A 19,646-nucleotide genomic window follows, 5' to 3' on the forward strand; every position below is an offset into this window, starting at 1 on the left:
AGAAGAGGGAGAAAGATGGGAAGGCCAGTTAGTGGAGCAGTCAGAACACATACAACATTTATTGATTATGTTCACTGTCTTATGTGGGTGCAGTTTGTGGCACCCCAAAACAATTACAATAGTAACATCTTTGTATCATTGGTCACAGATCACCATGACAAATATAATAATAATGAAAATGTTTGAAATATTTCGAGAATTACCAAAATGTGACACAGAGACATCAAGTGAGCAAATGCTGTTGGGAAAATGGTGCTGCTAGACTTGCCCAACGCAGGGCTGCCACAGATATTCAATACGTTAAAAAGGCAGAATCTGTGAAGTGCAATACAACAAGGTATGCCTGTGTTGATTTCCTCTTAACCACAACCTCCCATTGGTTTCTGCATTCTTCTGGCTTGCTTTCTGCTGCTCAGTTCCTCCTTTGCAGACTCATCCAGTCTTTCCGCTCTTTTAAAATGTTGAGTTCTTCAAGGCTCTGCCTTAGGCCCTCTTCTCTGTGTCTAGTGTCTCTTTATAGGGTCTCATGCACTCCTGCAGCTTGAGTTGTCATTTATCCCCTGACTCCAGAATATATACCTCTGGCTCCAACCTTCAACATGGACTCCAGGCCCATGTGTCCATCTGCCTCCTAGACACCTCCCTGTGGGCATCCCAAATGCACCTCATGCTCAGTGTGGCCAGGACTGAGGTCCACAAGCCCCCACCCTCATTAGGTGTTTCTGTTTTGCGGAACAGCATTGCCATTCATCCAGTTGCACAAACCAGAAACCTAGGAGTCATTCTTGAGATTTCCTTCTTCTTGACCCACTGTCTCCCCAAAATCCAATCTGTCACCATGCCCTGAGGATCTGTACCCTTTTATATCTACCATCTCCACTCGCCATCATAGTCTCCGCTACTGCTATCTGCTCTCTCACCAGAGCTTCTAATGGGGCTCCTTGCATTCTCACATTCTACCAACCCACCCGTTTCACACCAAAGTGGCTTTCACACTGCCATTCTGATCATCATGCCCCCACCCCTCGAGTAAGACCCTCCCCCTGGTGGCTTCCTGTCCTTTTTCTGTCCCTTGCCCTGACCTGCACAGTCCTGCATGGTCTGGCCCATGAAGAGCCCTCAAGTTCAACCACTCCTGTGCCTTCTCCAGGTTCACCATGTGGCCCTTATTTCATGTTCCCAAGCACCTTTCTCCAGCTCCTATGCCACACCTGCCAAAGAGCTTTTGCAAGTGCTGTTTTCTTGTTTTTCTGTACCTCTCCTCCACACCCCCTTCACCTTCACCTATTTATTTAACTCTGACTCATCCTTCAGCTGCAAAGAGGCAATGCTTAAGAGCAGAGACTCTTAGCCAGTGTTCTGGGTTCAAATCCCAGCTCTGCCATTTACTAGTTTGGCTAAGTTATTTAATCTTTCTGTGCCTCAGTTCTCTTCATCTGTAAAATGGGAATAATAATAACACCTACATCAGAAGGCTGTTATAAGGATTGGTTGGTGTGCGTGTGTTTCATGTAGAGTGGGGCCTGGCATGTAGTTAGTGCTGTATAAATACCTACTATTATTATTGTTACTTATTACAAGAGTGAAGTGCTACGATTGATGATTGTGAAAGCTGTTAAGTTACTATTCAAAACAACTAAGTAATGTATTTAATTAAAGAAATAGATTAATAGTTAATATGAATATTTAGACAGTAAGTTAACTAAGAAAATAGATCAACAGTGTATATGAATGTTAAGAAGTGAGTTAGATACCTTCAGGAAAAATTGGATCCTTTTTGAGCCAGTAAACCATTTATACAAATTCAGGTATTATAAAGCAGAATAATAGAGAGTAAATTATAGCATAATTGTAATCTTTAGAATTGATTGAGGTACTCTAGCATTCATAATATTAGACAAAATAATTATTTCAATTAATCAGTTATTCTGAAAGACAAAATAATACTTAATGATTTTGTTGGCAGTCTCATTGTCCGCGATATCCTAGTGGAGCTAGTCAGCAAATCTCTCTCCCTCTGCTGAACATGCTGGACAGTGAGCATCCAGTGAAAATTGCAGGAGCTGCAGTGCACCGCAGCTGCAGTCTAGTGGCCGACCACACTGAGAAATTCTTGTTTCTGCACTGCCTTGTCAAATTTTAAAATTATTACTAACATTTCTAGTAATACAATTATAGTTTTTTATAATTTCAAAATTAGGCTTGTATATGCATTCTAGGATGGAGATGCTCTCTGATCTTGGCTTTGTCGGGATATTGACCTAACACCCAAGCTTTCAGCATTCAGCCAGAATGTATATTTAGTGCAACTCTTGGTTTAGAACTTCTTGGTAGGTGAATTTAATGTACCCTTGCTTATTTTCAAACCTACAACCCAAAGTACATACATTTTCCTCAAATTGGACACATTTTGTTGACAGTTATATGTGCTATGCCCTTCCTTCCTTCTTCGTTTCATTACAGAAGTATTACATATTTCTTGTCACGTGGTGTTCTAATGTCCAAGAATACCTGTGACAGTTTCCTGTTTTGCTTTAAGAGTAAGTCTAATATTTATTGAGCATTTCTTGTGTGCCAGGAACTGCTCTAAATGAGTCTATGGCTTAACTCATTTAACCCTTTGCTGCCTGTGAAGGAGAAGGTACTGTTCCTATTCTAATGCTGAGACATACAGGTTAAACAACTTGTAGTAAGTGTCAGAGCCAGAATTTGAACCAGGTATTGTGGCATGAACATTCATGTTCCTAACTGTACTGAGTGGTAGGAATGGTTAAAAGTGCCATTTAGACTGACTTGCTATTAAGAACTGCAAATGGGAGAAGGTGGTTCTGTAAGCAGGGGAAGAGCTGCCAGGATCACTGAGGATTTCCCTATTAAGTAACATGGATCAACAACTCCCTTCCATCCTTAAAAATTTTAAACTCTATGAAAAGAGAATGGTGAGGAAGCATTATTACAAAATATCTGCAATGAATTATTTTGTACTTTGTTTCCAAGGGTATTTGCTTAGACAATGAAGATTGTTATGTACTGAGTCTTCTTAAAGCAGGACCACACCTCTTTAAAATTTTTATCGCAAATTTATGAGGAGCTCAAAGTTTATCATGAAATTCACTTCCCTTTCAGTACTTTATTTTTTTCTTTTATTACTTTTTTGGCTGCATAGGGTCTTAGTTGCGGCACGCGGGATCTTTCATTGCGGCGCGTGGTCTCTTTGTTGCAGCGCTCGGGCTTCTCTCTAGTTGCGGTGCCTGGGTTTCTCTCAAGTTGAGGCACTCGGGTTTTCTCTCTAGTTGTGGCGCACGGGCTCCAGAGTGTGTGGGCTCTGTAGTTTGCGGCACGCGGGCTCTCTCCTTGAGGTGCACGAGCTTAGTAGTTGTGGTGCGCGGGCTTAGTTGCCCTGTGGCATGTGGGATCTTAGTTGATCAAACCCACATCCCCTGCATTGGAAGGCGGATTCTTTACCACTGGACCACCAGGGAAGTAGCCCTTTCAGTACTTTGGAAGGAAGTAGGAGGTATTATTTACATGTTAGGTTAGATCCACTTGCCGCAGTTAAGTATTCAGTGAGTAAAGTTTTATTTCTAGAACCCACTTTCCTTGATTCACTGCACATTTTCATTCAGGTGAAAAAGTATTGCCTGAATGGAAGTTTGGACATTTGAATTGATGATTTGTATACTTCCTCTGTCCATATCGACTATCTTCCATCTAAGCATTTTTTCTGCCATCTTATTCCCTAAATAGCACAGAGGTTAAATGCGGACTTTGGAGATAGAATGAATGGATATGAAACTTGGCTCTTTCATTTATTTGTTAGCTGTATAACCTGTCTCCTTGATTTTCTTACCTGTAAAATGGAGCTATTAATTTTAACTAACTTGTGGCATTAATTATCATGAGCAAATTAATGTAAAGCACTTTGAATAGCATCTGGCACCTAGTAAACATACAGTAAATATTAGCATTATTATCCCATTTATTTCTACATAAAGATAACTGTTGTTAAAACAGTTCTATTTCTTCTATAATTTTACCCATTTAGAAACAAAATGTATAATTATCAAATCTTCATACAGCATTGTTCACATTACAAGTCATAGATTTGATGACTTAAATCTATAAGCAGTTTTGATGGAAAATTCTTTCCAAAAATTTTTTATCATATTGGGTGGGCCAAAAGTTTCATTCGGTTTCTTCTGTAAGATGGCTCTAGTAGCACTTAATTGTCTTTAACTTCATTGGAAACAATTTTGTTACATTGTATGTGACAGCTGTCATATCAGCGTGCATTTAAAAAAGACATAAAAATTGGTGAATTTTTGTGTAGCCATTTTAATATTGAAGATGGAAGAAAAAAAGCAACATTTTCGGCATATTATGCTTTATTATTTCAAGAAAGGTAAAAACGCAACTGAAATGCACAAAAAGATTTGTGCAGTGTATGGAGAAGGTGCTGTGACTGACCAAATGTGTCAAAAGTGGTTTGCAAAGTTTCGTGCTGGAGATTTCTCACTGGACGATGCTCCACAGTTCCGTAGACCAGTTGAAGTTGATAGCGATCAAATCAAAACAATAATTGAGAGCAATCAGTGTTATGCCACGTGGGAGATAGCCGACATACTTAAAGTATCCAAATCAAACGTTGAAAATCATTTGCACCAGCTTGGTTATGTGAATCGCTTTGATGTTTGGATTCCACATAAGCGAGAAAAACCTTCTTGACCCTATTTCTGCATGCGATTCTCTACTGAAATGTAATGAAAACATTCTGTTTTTAAAACAAATTGTTGGGGACTTCCCTGGTGGCACAGTGGTTAAGAACCCACCTGCCAATGTAGGGGACACGGGTTCGAGCCCTGGTCTGGGAAGATCCCACATGCCGCGGAGCAACTAAGCCAGTGCGCCACAACTACTGAGCCTGTGCTCTAGAGCCCGCGAGCCACAACTACTGCAGCCCGCGTGCCTAGAGCCTGTGCTCCGCAGCAAGAGAAGCCACCGCAATGAGAAGCCTGCGCACTGCAATGAAGAGTAGCCCCCGCTCGCTGCAACTAGAGAAAGCCTGCACCCAGCAGCAATGAAGACCCAACGCAGCCAAAAATTAATTAATTAATTAAAAAAAAAATTGTGACAGGCGATGAAAAGTGGATACTGTACAACAATGTGGAATGGAAGAGATCGTGGGGCACGCAAAATGAACCACCACCAACCACCAAAGGCCAGTCTTCATCCAAAGAAGGTGATGTTGTATATATGGTGGGATCAGAAGGGAGTCCTCTATTATGAACTCCTAACAGAAAACCAAACGATTAATTCCAACAAGTACTGCTCCCAGTTAGACCAACTGAAAGCTGTACTCAGTGAAAAGCGTCCAGAACTAGTGAACAGAAAACACATAATCTTCCATCAGGATAACGCAAGACCACATGTTTCTTTGATGACCAGGCAAAAACTGTTACAGCTTGGCTGGGAAGTTCTGATTCATCCGCTGTATTCACCAGACATTGCACCTTCACATTTCCATTTATTTTGGTCTTTACAAAGTTCTCTTAATGGAAAAAAATTCAATTTCCTGGAAGACTATAAAAGGCACCTGGAACAGTTCTTTGCGCAAAAAGATAAAAAGTTTTGGGAAGATGGAATTATGAAGTTGCCTGGAAAATGGCAGAAAGTAGTGGAACAAAAGCGTGAATACATTGTTCAATAAAGTTCTTGGGGAAAATGAAAAATGTGTCTTTTATTTTTACTTAAAATACCGAAGGCACTCTTTGGCCCACCTGATAAACCAAGAACTGTAAAGGTCTTTGAATTACTCAAAAGGGAATTGTTAAATTTAGAGTGATAGCAGTTATGTTGCTTTTATAACTGTTAGAAATATACTTGCATTAGTCCTTCCTGGAACTGAGAATTAGTTATATCTCTTCCTGTTGAATATCCAGTCTTTGCTAAAACGGCAGTAAAAACTACATTCAGAGCTGATTCAAATGGGAAATGGAATCTGCCTTACAGAACTGTCATAGAATGTGTTTTGTTTGTTTAGAGTGTGTTTTTTATAATTATTTTTGGTCAATAGGCAATGAAGTTAAGGAGCCTGTCCTTGGTGATTTTACACTGCTCCCAAAATGGCTTGTTGAAATGGCAGGTGATAAAGGAGAATGCATGGGGGCATCTGTAAGAACACCTCTGAATGAGGCACATCTGAGTGGAGGGTGTCAGGCTGATCACTTTCATGGATGGAATCACTTGTGGCAGATGCTCTATTCTGAACTGCACTATTTGCTTTATTTTGGGTGTCTGTGTCGCTTCAGGGCTGCATTTCTTACATGCCTTCTACTTTTTCTAGTTGTTTATGTTTAGATATATTTTTTAAGACAAACAAGCAAACAAAAAGTACTTCTTTTGTGGTCTTAACACAAAATCTCTTCTTATTGAACTTTTTGGAATTTATTAACTTCTATTAGGTTATCTTAGTTATGAAAGAATCCTCAAATTCATAGCATCCGGTTCCACAGATTTCTTAATTCTATCACAAGTAGGCTACAGAAACCTTCATGATTCCTTAATATTTCTTTATTTTTAGCTCTTTTTGTTAAAAGTTATAGAAAAAATGTATATAAAATAAGAATAGTATATTGAAACTCCAAGTAAGTTATTCAGCTAAACTGTTAGCAAATCATGGTCATTCTTGTTTCATATATTTCTCTACCCACTTCCTCTACCTCCAGGATATATTATATATTATCCAAAAATGTTTCAGAATGTTATATCTAAAAGACTTCCTTTAAAAAAACCATAACTGGAATATCATTATCCCATCTAAAACTTTTTAACAATTCCTTAATATCATTAAATATCTAGGCAGTTTGTCAGTTTCCCTGATTATCTCAAAATCCTTTTTTAAAACAACTTATTTGTTTGAATTAATATTGAAATATACATTTTAATTTTTATGTTTCTTACATCTCTTTTAAAAACAGCTTTATTGAGATACAATCCAAATCCAATAAATAGCACATATTTAGAAGGTACAGTTTTACAAGTTTGAAATCCATAAACAATCAAAATAATGAGCACATCTATCAACCCAAAAAGTTTCCTTGTGTCCCTTTGTAATCCCTCCATCCCACCCCTTTCCCCCAGGCAACCAGTGATCTACTTTTTTGTCATTAAAGATTAGTTTGCAATTGCTATAATTTTATATAAATGGAAGCATACAGCATGTATTCTTTTTGTATTCTTTTTTTGTCTATATTCTTTCACTGAGCACGCATATTTTAAGATTCATCCAGGTTGTTGGATGTATCAGTAGTTCCTTCCTATTTATTGTTGAGCAATATTCCATTTTACAGATAGACCACTATTTGTTTATCCATCTGCCTGATGATCATCATTTGGGTTGTTTCCAGTTTTTGCTATTATAAAGCTACTATGAACATTTCTATGTGTGCCTTTCTGTAGATATACATTTTCATTTCTCCTGAGTGAAATGGCATGTGTTTATGTAACTTTTTTAGAAACTGCCAAACTCATTTTCAAAGTGGTTGTTCCAGTTTTTATAATTTTTAGGCATTAGAATAGGTGTATATCTCATTGTGGTTTTAATTTGCATTTCCCTAGTGACTAATGATGTTGAGCCTCTTTTCACGGATTATTTGCCATCTGTATGTCTTCTTTAATAGTCTGTTGAAATCATTTGCTCATTTTATAATTGGTTTGTTTTCTTATTACTGAGTTTTGAGAGTTCTTCATATATTCTGGATTCAAGTCCTCTATCAGATACATGATTTGAAAATATTTTCTCCAAATCTGTGGCCTGATTTTTTATTCTCTTGACAGTGTCATTTTTTTTTTTAAATGATGACCACCCATTTTCTTTTCTTTTTTTATTTAATATTTATTTATTTATTTTGGCTGTGCCAGGTCTTAGTTGCGGCACATGGGATCTTCATTGCAGCATGTGGGATCTTTAGTTGCAGCCTGCGGGCTTCTTAGTTGCAGCTTGCATGCTGGATCTAGTTCCCCGACCAGGGATCAAACCCGTGCCCCCTCCATTGGGAGCATGGAGTCTTACCCCCTGGACCACCCAGGAAGTCCCCTCTTGACAGTGTCTTTTGAAGAGCAGAAGTTTTTAATTTTGAGGAAGTTCAATTTATCAGTTCTTTCATTGATCATGATTTTGGTATGAAATCTTTTCCTAACCTAATACCACAAATGTTTTCTCCTATAAGTTTTATAATTTTGGGTTTTATATTTAGGTCTGTGATCCATTTTTAAAAATTAACATTTGGTCCATTTTGAGTTGACTTTTATATACAATGTGAGGTATGGATAGACGTTCCCTCCTTTTTTTTTTTTGCATATGCATATCTAGTTATTCCAGCATACTGAAAAGCATTATTTGAAAATCAATCACCCATGTATGTGTGGGCCTATTTCTCTATAGTCTGTTCCATTGGTCTGCCAATATCAAACTATCTGGATTACCCTTAAGTCGCTTTTAATCTATGTGTCTTCTCTTTTTTTTTCCCTTGCAATTTATTTGTTGAAAAAGCTGGGTCATTTGTCCAAATAGTTTCTCAGAGTCAGAATTGTATTGATTGCATCCCTGTAAGCAGTGGTGTGCTGGTAAATATTTAACATCTGGTTCTCTGGGATGAAAAAGCCTGGATCTATTGCACTTGCTAGTTTCTGTGGTGTAAATATTGTTACCATGGCTGATTTAAAACTACCAAAGCAACATCATTGAACACAGAGTGGGGAAAAGATGTGCAGTAGTACATCGTTGCATAGTATTTCCACTCTACACATAAAATAGAGATAAATAACTTCAAGTGCATAGGAAAAGGCAAAATGTAGTGAAATAATTAGGGAACAATGAGTTGTGAGGATTTATTACGTTTGTTTTAACATTGTTAATTATGTGTTTCTATAATTTAATTCTTAACAACTGTATTTCACAGCCAACTCACAAAATTCCTGAAAATTTAACAATTGGCTGTTATGACTTGGTGCAAGCCAGTCCCAGCATGGCATTGTAGAGTAGTCCAACATGTTTCTCTGTTCTTCATATTTTTTTTAAAATTTCCTGAATATTAATAATGAGAGGCAGAGGTTTGATTAAATTCAGGTTCAACTTTTTGGCAAGATTGTTTCGTAGGTTATGGAAGGCTGCTGATTATCATAGCCTTTATCCATTAATTCATTAGGGCTGCAAATTAGTGATAGTCTAATTCTATCATTCTTTCTTCAGTTAAGTAGCTGGGATGATCTGTAAAGAAAAGCTTACCTAGAACTAGTTGATTACACTGAGTGTAAGTTTGTTTAGGAAATGAAGGATGCATAAAAGGCATGTTTTACTTTTAATTTACTCATTTTCAGAATAATGAGTTGGTTCCCTCATATCCTTCAAAGGTGCCAGTGACTTTTTTTAAGTGTCATTGTGAACTTAGAGATTTAAACATATCTGATGTGTTTCAATCCACTGAGTTTTTATGCTTATTGGTGCTTAAACTGATCCGTTTTTTGACTGAAGGGAGCCTCTTCAAGTTGATTCTTGATCCTTTTGACACACATTCAGTGGTCTTTGATAGCTTCCTTGCTTTCTGGTAAGACATGTTTCAGACTCATCATCTATACTTCACCCCTCATACTGAGTCATTTTTCCAGGGAGCCAGAGTCCTTTAATAGAATATGGTATTTAGAACCATATGATATCACTTATATGTGGAATCTAAAATATGACATAAATAAACTTATCTACGAAACAGAAACAGACTCACAGACATAGAGAACAGACTTGTGGTTGCCAAGGGGGAGTGGGTGTCGGGGAAGGATGGATTGGGAGTTTGGGGTTAGCAGATACAAACTATTTTACATAGAACGGATAAACAACAAGGTCCTACTGTTGTATAGCACAGGGAACTCTACTCAATATCCTGTAATAAACCATAATGGAAAAGAATATGAAAAAGAATGTATATCTATGTATAACTGAATCACTTTGCTGTACAGTATAAATCAACTGTACTTCAATAAAATAAATTTAAAAAATATATAATATGGTATTTAGAGACCATAGTCTAGGCACTAGGGTTACTTACTGCTACTAGGTTCTTAACTGTTTCTAGGACATTTAAGTGGACAGAGCTGAGGAATACACACACACACACACATTTTTAAGCTAAAATATATTATGAGTTCATTCAATATTTCCATTTGAAATTTAGGAGTACAAAATTTTTAGCTAAACTTTCTTAAGTTTGTTTCTCTTTTTCTTCCATGCTGAAAATCCCAGTTGTCAGTAACATCATACTATTACTCATTTGCTGCACACACGACAGTAACAAATAACATTACCAACACTACCTCCAATAATATGATTATTAAAAAGTTATATACAGAGAGATGAATAATTATAAATTTGGATTTAAAGGCACTTTAAATAGCTTTTTTCTGATGCTTTTATCACCAACTTGATAAACAATTAGGCTAATTTGATTAATTTTGCTTCCAAATTTTAGAGATTGAATTTTAATTTAAATCTGTTTTATAATTATGTAAAATATTTAAATGTTTCCAAAGTACAATCTGTTAAAACATGATATTTTCCAAATAGCTGCTATCCCTGTTCTTTCCCTGGTTTATATTATGATTTTTTTAAAAAAAACCTATATGTATATATATTTGTATGTCTCCTTATTTCTTAGGTGAATGGTAACATACATACCACCTTGCTTTTTCATCAGTATATCCAGGAGGTGCTCCATAGCAATTTATGTATTTCTCATTCCTTTTTAGCTGCTTAATATTCATGTTTGATATCCATAATTTTTCCACCAAATTCCTCTCCAGATGATTTTGGGTTGTTTCCTGTATTTGGCGTTACAAAATTTACTGCCTTTTTATATTTTTGCCAATGTATGTTTGGGATATGTTTTAATGTTAGTATTTTTCCAACATTTTATTATGAAAAATTTCAAACCCAGCAAAGTTTAAAGAATTTTACAATGAACACCTATACCCACCACCTAAACTGATATAAAATTTATTTATTGTGAAATGTACAAAAATAAGTGTACATTCATTGTTTTGACAAATGCACATTTTTTAGTTGCATCATTTATTTTTTTGAGTTATGAGTCCTTTATGTATTCTAGATCTAAGTCTCTTATTAGATATATATATGATTTGCAAATATTTTCTCCCATTCTATGAGTTGTCTTTTCACTTTCTTGATGGTGTCCTTTTGCAGCACAAAAATTTTCAATTTTGGTGATGTCCAGTTTATTTACTTTTTCTTTTGTTGCTTGTGCTTTTGATGTCATATGTAAGAAACCATTGCTTAATCCAAGGTTTATGCCTCTGTTTTCTTCTAAGAGTTTTATACTTTTAGCTCTTATATTTATGGTGTGAGAAGTCCAACTTAATTCAAAGGAGAAAGAACAGTCTTTTCAACAAACGGGGCTGGGAAAACTAAATATCCAAGTGCAAAAGAATGGTCTTTGGCACACTGATCAAAAAAAATTAATTGCTCATAAATGTGAGGGCTTATTTCTGGACTCTGAATTCTATTCCATTGTTCTATATGTCTGTCTTCTGTTTTAAGAATTCATGAATTTAAGGAGGATATTTACAAAAGTATGTATTTGTGACCCATTGTTTATAACCTCTGTTCATGGTTTCCTTATATGTGTTTTGTCTCAGTTACTTCTCCCATTTGTTTCTACAATTACCTATCTCATTTTGTGTGTAATGTCATAGGGGAAGGGAGTGCCTGGTGGTGAAGTGTAATATTAATGTCATTGGGATGGTGATGCTCCCATTTTTCAAAGACTGCTTTGAACACAGACAGGAAGTACCTTCAGTTGGCAATGGTGGCATAAAATGATGAAAATAAAATAAGGAAGCTTATGGTTCAAAGATTTTCTTACCTTATTTAAATTTAAGATACAGAACCATGAAAGTACGTTAAACTAATGGTTATGACTTTCTCTTTGAGAAAGTAGACATTTCAGACCTATCAAGAAATTATTCTTTATGATTATACTTCTTTATAGAGTTCCTGAGTTGGAGGTAGAAGAAGAAACTCAAGTTCAAGAGATGACCCTAGATGAGTGGAAAAATCTTCAAGAACAGACCAGACCAAAGCCTGAATTTAACATCCGGAAACCTGAGTCCACTGTCCCTTCCAAAGCAGTGGTGATACACAAGTCTAAATATAGAGATGATGTAAGCATGATGTTTTGTATCTAGAGGTAATCTTCACTGTTACCTTATTGGAAACGAAATGGGCTTTTCCACTTCCATTTTAAAAATGGAACGTTAGTAGTTGACATTCTAGTTTCAACCTAAGAGTAATCAGAGATTATGTGTGCCTAATTTTACTGTATTTTTATTGTTTATTAAGAAAAAAAATTGAAAAAGAATTGACCCATTAATACTTAATCCAAAGCAGTTATAGTGACAGTGCACTTTCTGCTCCCTCCAGAACTGTGCAAAGACTGTGCACATGCCGTATGTTTTAGTTGCATTTCAATTTTGTGTCAGAAGAGAGGTACAGAATGTTTCCTGAATCCATTTCAGAGGATAACTACTCTGCATTTTCGTGATTAGATTACCTTCAGTTCTAATTCTTTTTTTTTTAAGTTTAAGTATAGTTGATTTACAATATTTTGTTAGTTTCAGGTGTATAGCAAAGTGATTCAGTGTTTTTTTTTTTTCACAGTTCTAATTCTTAATAAGAGCATTTAGTTGGAACTAGTTGATCATTTTTAACTGGTCAGGGTTGGGTGAAGCCTTTTTTGTGTTATTGTAGCAGCTTTGCTCCCTCTGCAGAAACTCACCAGAGGAGCCCTGAAGCACCTGGCAGCACGGTCAGGCACTGCTGCTGTGGCCAGCTATCCTGCTGGAACTGCTTGTGCGTTCCTCTGTCTTTTGTGGTCCTGATTTTACAAGGTTTATGTTCAGCTCTTCATTGGCGGCTTCAGCTTTGAAAATATCTTCCAGCAGATATTGATAAGGCTGGTCAGAGAGTTATTTAATCACATTCTGTTTAAGCTGCTGGACTTAAGGAAGGGTACACTGAAGCATTCTAATTTTAAAATTTAGAGTTTGTATCATTCAGTCACAGCTATTTATTTTGATACCAGTCTCTGTGTCGATGACGGTAGTGAGCACCCTTCCTGTCTGCTGGATATTCATTGATTTTCCATTTGAAACTCAGAGGTTTTGTACTATGTAGATTTGTCTGTGTTCCCATTTATACTTTGGTTAGTTATATTCTTTGAATGAATAGTTTCCCTAGGGGGTCATTTATGATACAGGATCCCCTCCTAACTCCTGTTTCAGTCAGTCCAAGCTCTTGGAGTCTAATAAGTTTTTAGCTGTTCCACTAGAAATGGCTTTTTTTTTTTTTTTTTAAATGGGTTTATTTATTTATTTATTTATTTATTACTGACCAAAGTCTACCTATTTATATTAGGATGCACTCTTTATTTATTTATTTATTTATTTATTATTTATGGCTGTGTTGGGTCTTCGTTTCTGTGCGAGGGCTTTCTTTAGTTGCGGCAAGTGGGGGTCACTCTTCATCGCGGTGCACGGGCCTCTCACTATCGCGGCCTCTCTTGTTGCGGAGCACAGGCTCCAGACGCGCAGGCTCAGCAGTTGTGGCTCACGGGCCTAGTTGCTCCGCGGCATGTGGGATCTTCCCAGACCAGGGCTCGAACCCCTGTGCCCTGCATTAGCAGGCAGATTCTCAACCACTGCGCCACCAGGGAAGCCCCAGAAATGGCTTTTTGTACACATACGAGTGAGGCCTTTTTACAAGTCCATCAGCTAGTTGGGTTGTGTTTTTTTTCCTATCCATTTTCTTCTTTTTTGTTCTGGGGCACTGTAAATAAAGCTTTGCCTAAAACAATTGTGCTGTCAGGATTTGAAATGTGCAGCTGACATGTTAGGTAAAAATAGAAGCTGCTCTTCCTTAATCCACACCAGATTCATCCTCCCTGGCTCCAGAGAGAGGTCTCCTGGAATCTTTGAAGCAACTGTGTTAGCTGCTGAGTCATCGAGCTTAGTGTCAGTAAAGCACACATCTTTGGTACTTACTAATCTTATGGCATTGATGATTTTAGCCAGGAATTTTTCTTAAAGCAACAGAAGCCAAATCACTAGTGCCGGAAGTGATTGGTGTCACTTAGTTTGTTCTGAGTACCCTAAGAGACAAAAGCACTAGAATAACACCTCTTGTTTGCATGGAGCTCTGTTCTTTGCAAAGTTCAGACCAAACAGTAACCTATGAAGAGAGCTGGGACCTTAAAGCACCTTGGCCTGACTATTCGCTCACTCTGCCTCCACTGCAAGTTGTCCCTTCTTACTGGGAAGGCCGCCGTGTCTCTGCGGAGGCACACTGACAGCCAATTGTTTTCTAAACCAGGCCGTAGTTATCATTTTGCCTCTTATATTTTTTGTGTTTATCTTGTTGCCAGAGTGCCATTGTTCCTGAATTGTTCTTTCCTTCATCTTTTTAGCTTTGAGAGCCCATCTATCTAAGGCCTTTGCTCTATTTTAATCTGAAACTTTGAAGGGGACACAAGCGTTAAACGTGAAACCTGAAATGAACATATGGCCAAAAGGGATTGATGTGCTCAGGGAAATTTGATTCCATTTGCTGGACAAGCTGTAGGGATGTTTAACCTTACAGCACCTCGGAGATTCTCATCTACTATCACTGGCATATTTTCTGTAGGTTTATATTTTACTTAAAAGTGAGAGTTCTTCTTTGTTTCATTCATTGTTAGGAATTGAAGCCAAATCAAATTTGAAGGAGATTTATTTAATACAGTGTTCTTTTAACAAGAGGTAGAACTTATTTGACCTCTTACAATAAAATGTACTTTCTCAAAGAATTTGAACTAGAGCAGTTCTTCAAAAGCAGCTTGAGTTCTTTATGCAGCCTTGGTAGCAACCCTCAGATAAATCATACTGTTGTTCTACCCTTTCCATATATTTTGAGTCAGAGTTGTTTATTGTATATCATCCAGTTTTTAACATACGGTATTTGTACAGCCAGCACCCATGTTGAAAGAAGTTTCTCCAACAAGCTCTATTCTAGGAAGGTGATTTTCCTTATTTATCAAAGTAGCAATTGTGAAGAAATAAAACAAAAGGCAGAAACTAAAACTTTTCAATCTCAGCAAAATACACTTAGATATAAAACATTTAAATGATTACTGTTAGTCCTGTCAAATCTTACATCTTAACCTACTAAACTGATAGAAATTTGGTCTCACTTGAAGTAACGGTAAGGTCAAAAATGTTTGAATTAAGACTGTGAGACACTACTATATATAAAATGGACAACTAATAAGAACCCACCTTGTAGCACAGGGAACTCTGTTCGATACTCTGTGATGACCCATATGGGAACAAAGTCTAAAAAATAGTGGATATATGTATATGTATAGCTGACTGACTTTGCTGTTACAGCAGAAACTAACACAGCATTGTAAGTCAACTGTACTCCAGTTCAGAAGAAAGGACTGTGAGTATGAGAACTTGTGGCTGCAAAAATGTGCAGAACCCACCTGGCTGGAAGCAGAGCAGCAGCATCACCTTCCCCTGCCCAGAGAAGCCCGGCCCAGTGAGTGTCCATGGAGACGGCCGTGTGTATGTCCTGTGTTTGATGCTGTAACTGTGTTTCAGTTGGTAAAGGATGACTACGAGGATGATGCCCACGTTTTCCGGAAAGCGGCCAATGACATCACATCCCAGCTGGAGATTAATTTTGGTAACCTGCCTCGTCCCGGGCGTGGAGCCAGAGGTGGCACCCGGGGAGGCCGGGGAAGGATCAGAAGGGCAGAAAACTATGGACCCAGAGCAGAAGTGGTGGTAAGTGTTTATATTCTAAACCCTGGATGGTTTTCTGAAGTGAGAGGATGAAGATGCCCTGGGCCTACATAGTCTAATTTTGGAAGATCATCAGGTTCTGCCTCATCTAGATAGAGGAGGTTCTTCCCCCTCTGTCTAGTGTGGGTCTGATGTTGGAGTGTTTGGAGCGGTCATGTCAGCATGATGGACATCAGTTGGATACAGACCATTGTGTAGCCCTGGCCTCCAGGGTCTCCAGGGAAGTCCGATGTCTGCCATGAATGCACGTTCAGAGCTGGAGAAAAATTCACACATCTGCATCAGATAAGATCCCCAGGCTTGCGATTGAATTAGATCAACTGATGGTGGCTTACCATGGTCTGATCATCTGCCCTGTGCCCTGATGCTTTCAGGGTAGACAAAATCCTTCCTACAGCTTCAAGGCCACCTTTTCGCTTCAAACCATTCTTCCCCACTCTTCAGCCAACACTGCTCTACTTCTGGAATAGACAAGCATGTTCCTTACCCCACGGGGCCTTTGCACCTGCTGGCCCTTCTCCCACCCCTTTGCCTGTTTACCTACAATAGATCCTTCAACCTCCCTTCCTCAGAGAAGTCTTCCAGACCAGGTCAGAGTCCTTATTTTCTTTGAAGCACCATCTGCATTTGTAATTGTATTCTCGCTGGTGCAGTTGTTGATCAGTGTCTGCTGTCTCCAGGGGACATGATGGTTTCCCCAGTGCCTAGCACAATGTAAGCTGTAGTAGGTGCTTCGTAAATGTTTTTTGAACAAATACCTGTTTAGTCGGAGTTGGGCACAAGGCCCGATGGCCAGCACAGGCCGCCGTGCAGTCCTTGTGACGATGGAGCAGGAGCAGCCCCTTCTCTGTGGCTGGTCTTGGAAATGTTCCTTTTGCTGCCTGATTCCCTTACTCCAGGGAGCAGCCCCTGGGAGGAGAAACTAGTTTGTTATACTTAAACAAGAGCAAAAATACAACAGTGTTTTTTCTGGGTACATTTGAGGCCATGTTGGAAAAAGGAACTATTCTGGGAATAGAAAATATACATCCACTCCTTTCCAATAGCAGAGCTCTGCCACCGCGGCACTTCGTGTGCAGTGTGGTGATCTGGTGCCTTGAACCTGCTGCCCACCTGGGCTCTTCCAGCTCCTAACAGCCTTCACAGTCGCATTGTTTCGGGATCCTGTTCCTTTTGCTCATTCATTGAGGCTTATCTCTGGGAGAACCTTCTCTTCTAGAAAACATTACTTGACTGTGATGTGTACTTTGCCACCAAATTGCATTGGATTCCCTGACTGTGGGCCCCCATTCCCAGGCCATCTGTTACTGAAGTTACCAGTATGTTTCTCCCCCAACTTTGTGAGCTCCCTGGGGCAGGACTGTCTTTAATCATCCTTATATCTCCATGTAGCAAACATTCCATCATATTTATTGGATGAAGGAAGCTCCAGATACAAAAAGGGTCACTCAGTAAGGATCTGTGGGAGGGAGGGCCGGGGGTGGCCAGTAGGCCCTGCCAGCCATTCTGCAACAGGGATGGGAGCGGGTCAGAGGAGGGAGAGGCACCCTTCCATATCCCCTCTTCGGGGTCTGTGCAGTACTTGGCTGCAGCTCAGAGCAGGGCCTCACTTAGGGTGACCCTGCCACTCTTCTCTTCCCACTGGGACCCTCTCTCTCTCAATGTTTGGGCCGCTACCCCTACCCCATTAGCTCCTCCCCTGAGGGAGAGTGGGCACCATGTTTCACATAGCTCTGCACCCAAGTGGGAATGGGTGAAGTGACAGTTGGTTTCAAAACTTTTCTTTTTCAGACACAAGACGTTGCTCCAAACCCAGATGACCCTGAAGATTTTCCTGCTCTGGCTTGAGAGAGCCCTATTTCCCTGGCAACTTAAAACAGCACTGGCATACCTATAAAGAGACTTTTCTTGCTGTGGGGAAGAGAGTCAGACTCTAAGAACAATAGATGTTGCTTTTTCCCATGTAGTTTGAATTCATTGCACTTTTTTGGCCTGGGGGTGGTGTGGGAATAGGGATTTCTCCAGATGCTAGAGAGCAGCAGTTCTGGTCAGGGGTTAGTCTGGCACTTTCCCAAGAAGGTGGAGAATGGTGATTATTTTTTTATTTAAGGAATTTCAAATGTAGTTCAGAAATAATGTTTAAAATATGTACATAGAGATTGTATTGAATCTTCCACAAAAGCATGGAGAGTAAAGCAAGTTGTAAAATAGAATCTATTGAGATTACTTAGTAAGTTGTATAGATACCGGAAGGCTATGTCCTTCGGTATTAAAGGAAATACATATAACTTGGACCATTAATTTAAAGCGGTCACAGCCTAGTTTTCTGAGACCAAGAAATTAAAATACAGTTGTATTTACTATTTACTTGTAAATGTTATATTCTCCTGGAATTTTTTGATTTTCATTTAACCAATAATTTTAAGTAGCTATCGTGCAGTCACTGGTTACCACTCTGTGGCAGAGAATTAGGGAAAGTATTGATTTTTTCATGGTGATCTAAACTACCTCGTGGTTTCTGTGTGTATGTACACACACATACACACGCTTAGTATAAATGTGCATATTTAGTGTTTGGGTGGTTTTTAGGATGAGTATTAAGTAAATGATTTTTTAAATGTTATTTAACCCACCAATCAAATGAAAAGGGGTGCAGGCAAGAGTATTGCAACTTAACACCACATGCTTTTCTCCCTCAGAGCTAGTGTCAGAATTCAACACCTGTGACAAAGGCCCTCTGTCCCTGTCCTGGGCAAGACTTACAAATAACTAATATTTATTGAACACCTATGTTTAGTTTTTCTCACTTGGCCCTTGCACCAGTTCGAGTTCCTATTTCTTGCCTGCCTTTGGAGAATTTTGGGGTTAGGGGCTTCCTCAGAGGTTCAGTAACTCCCTGAGTCCCACCCTAACCAGCAGGGCTGAGACCTGGAGGCCCATGTTCTCTCAGCCCAGCTGCCTGCAGGGTGGTGCCCAGGGTGGCAGCCGGGGCAGAGGCAGCTGTAACAGCCGCTGGAAGCTGGGGTGACACTCTTCCCACTTTACTGAAGAAACTGGGTAACATTTTTGCTGGTTGTCACACAGTTAATATGCTTATGTGGGAATCTGAACCTTGGTCTCAGGATCTGTGCTTTTTTTTGCCTTGCTATACTAAGATGGCAGTTCTGAACTTGAACCCAAGTGTAAATAAAGGTTGGTATTCCCTCCTTTGTGTATAGAGAGCTGAATCCTTTTGGTGACACCCAGGTCAAGAGAGAATAATGTGGGAAAAGGCCACAGTGGAAAGAGTCATTTCATATTTTGTTGAATAATCAGCACTGAACCCTTGGCCAGTTAAGCCAGTTAAGGACCTTCCCTGTGGTTGACAGCCTACTTTTGGATTCTTGTTATTAATCTGAGTACTAAGGTAGTCATTTTATTCCCTCTCCCCGGAAAAGACACAGTGAACGTGAGTACCTGACCTGAGAAGTCTTGTGAGAGTGAGTGTCATGTTCAGCCATGATAACCCGCTGGTGCAGCGTGAAGATGCGTCACTACTCATCAGGCTTGAGCTGTCACATTAAGTCATTTTGCCTTGCCCTGGCTTTGAAGATTGGCAAAACAGAGATCCTTCTCAAGAAAATTCCCTTTAGTGTTGTGAATAACAATTGAAAAGCCCATTGTGCTGGATTTAATGTATTTGCAAACACTGCATCCTTCCCAAACACATTGAGGATTCCTGTACCACGGAGCAGTCTCGG

General features: G+C 39.0%; 1 protein-coding gene across 1 annotated transcript in view; it reads left to right on the forward strand.

Moving 5' to 3' along the window:
* HABP4 (hyaluronan binding protein 4) overlaps positions 1-19,112 on the forward strand; it is a 34,996-nt gene extending 15,884 nt beyond the window's left edge. The window contains exons 6-8 of the mRNA XM_061199308.1: positions 12,057-12,228; positions 15,703-15,888; positions 17,698-19,112. Coding sequence (XP_061055291.1) covers positions 12,057-12,228; positions 15,703-15,888; positions 17,698-17,754 — 415 coding nt within the window. The 3' untranslated portion in view covers positions 17,755-19,112. The remainder of the gene's footprint in view (positions 1-12,056; positions 12,229-15,702; positions 15,889-17,697) is intronic.
* The last annotated feature ends 534 nt before the right edge of the window (positions 19,113-19,646 follow it).

This window comes from Eubalaena glacialis, chromosome 9 (genome assembly GCF_028564815.1).
Source record: "Eubalaena glacialis isolate mEubGla1 chromosome 9, mEubGla1.1.hap2.+ XY, whole genome shotgun sequence".
NCBI classification, from domain to species: Eukaryota; Metazoa; Chordata; class Mammalia; order Artiodactyla; family Balaenidae; genus Eubalaena; species Eubalaena glacialis.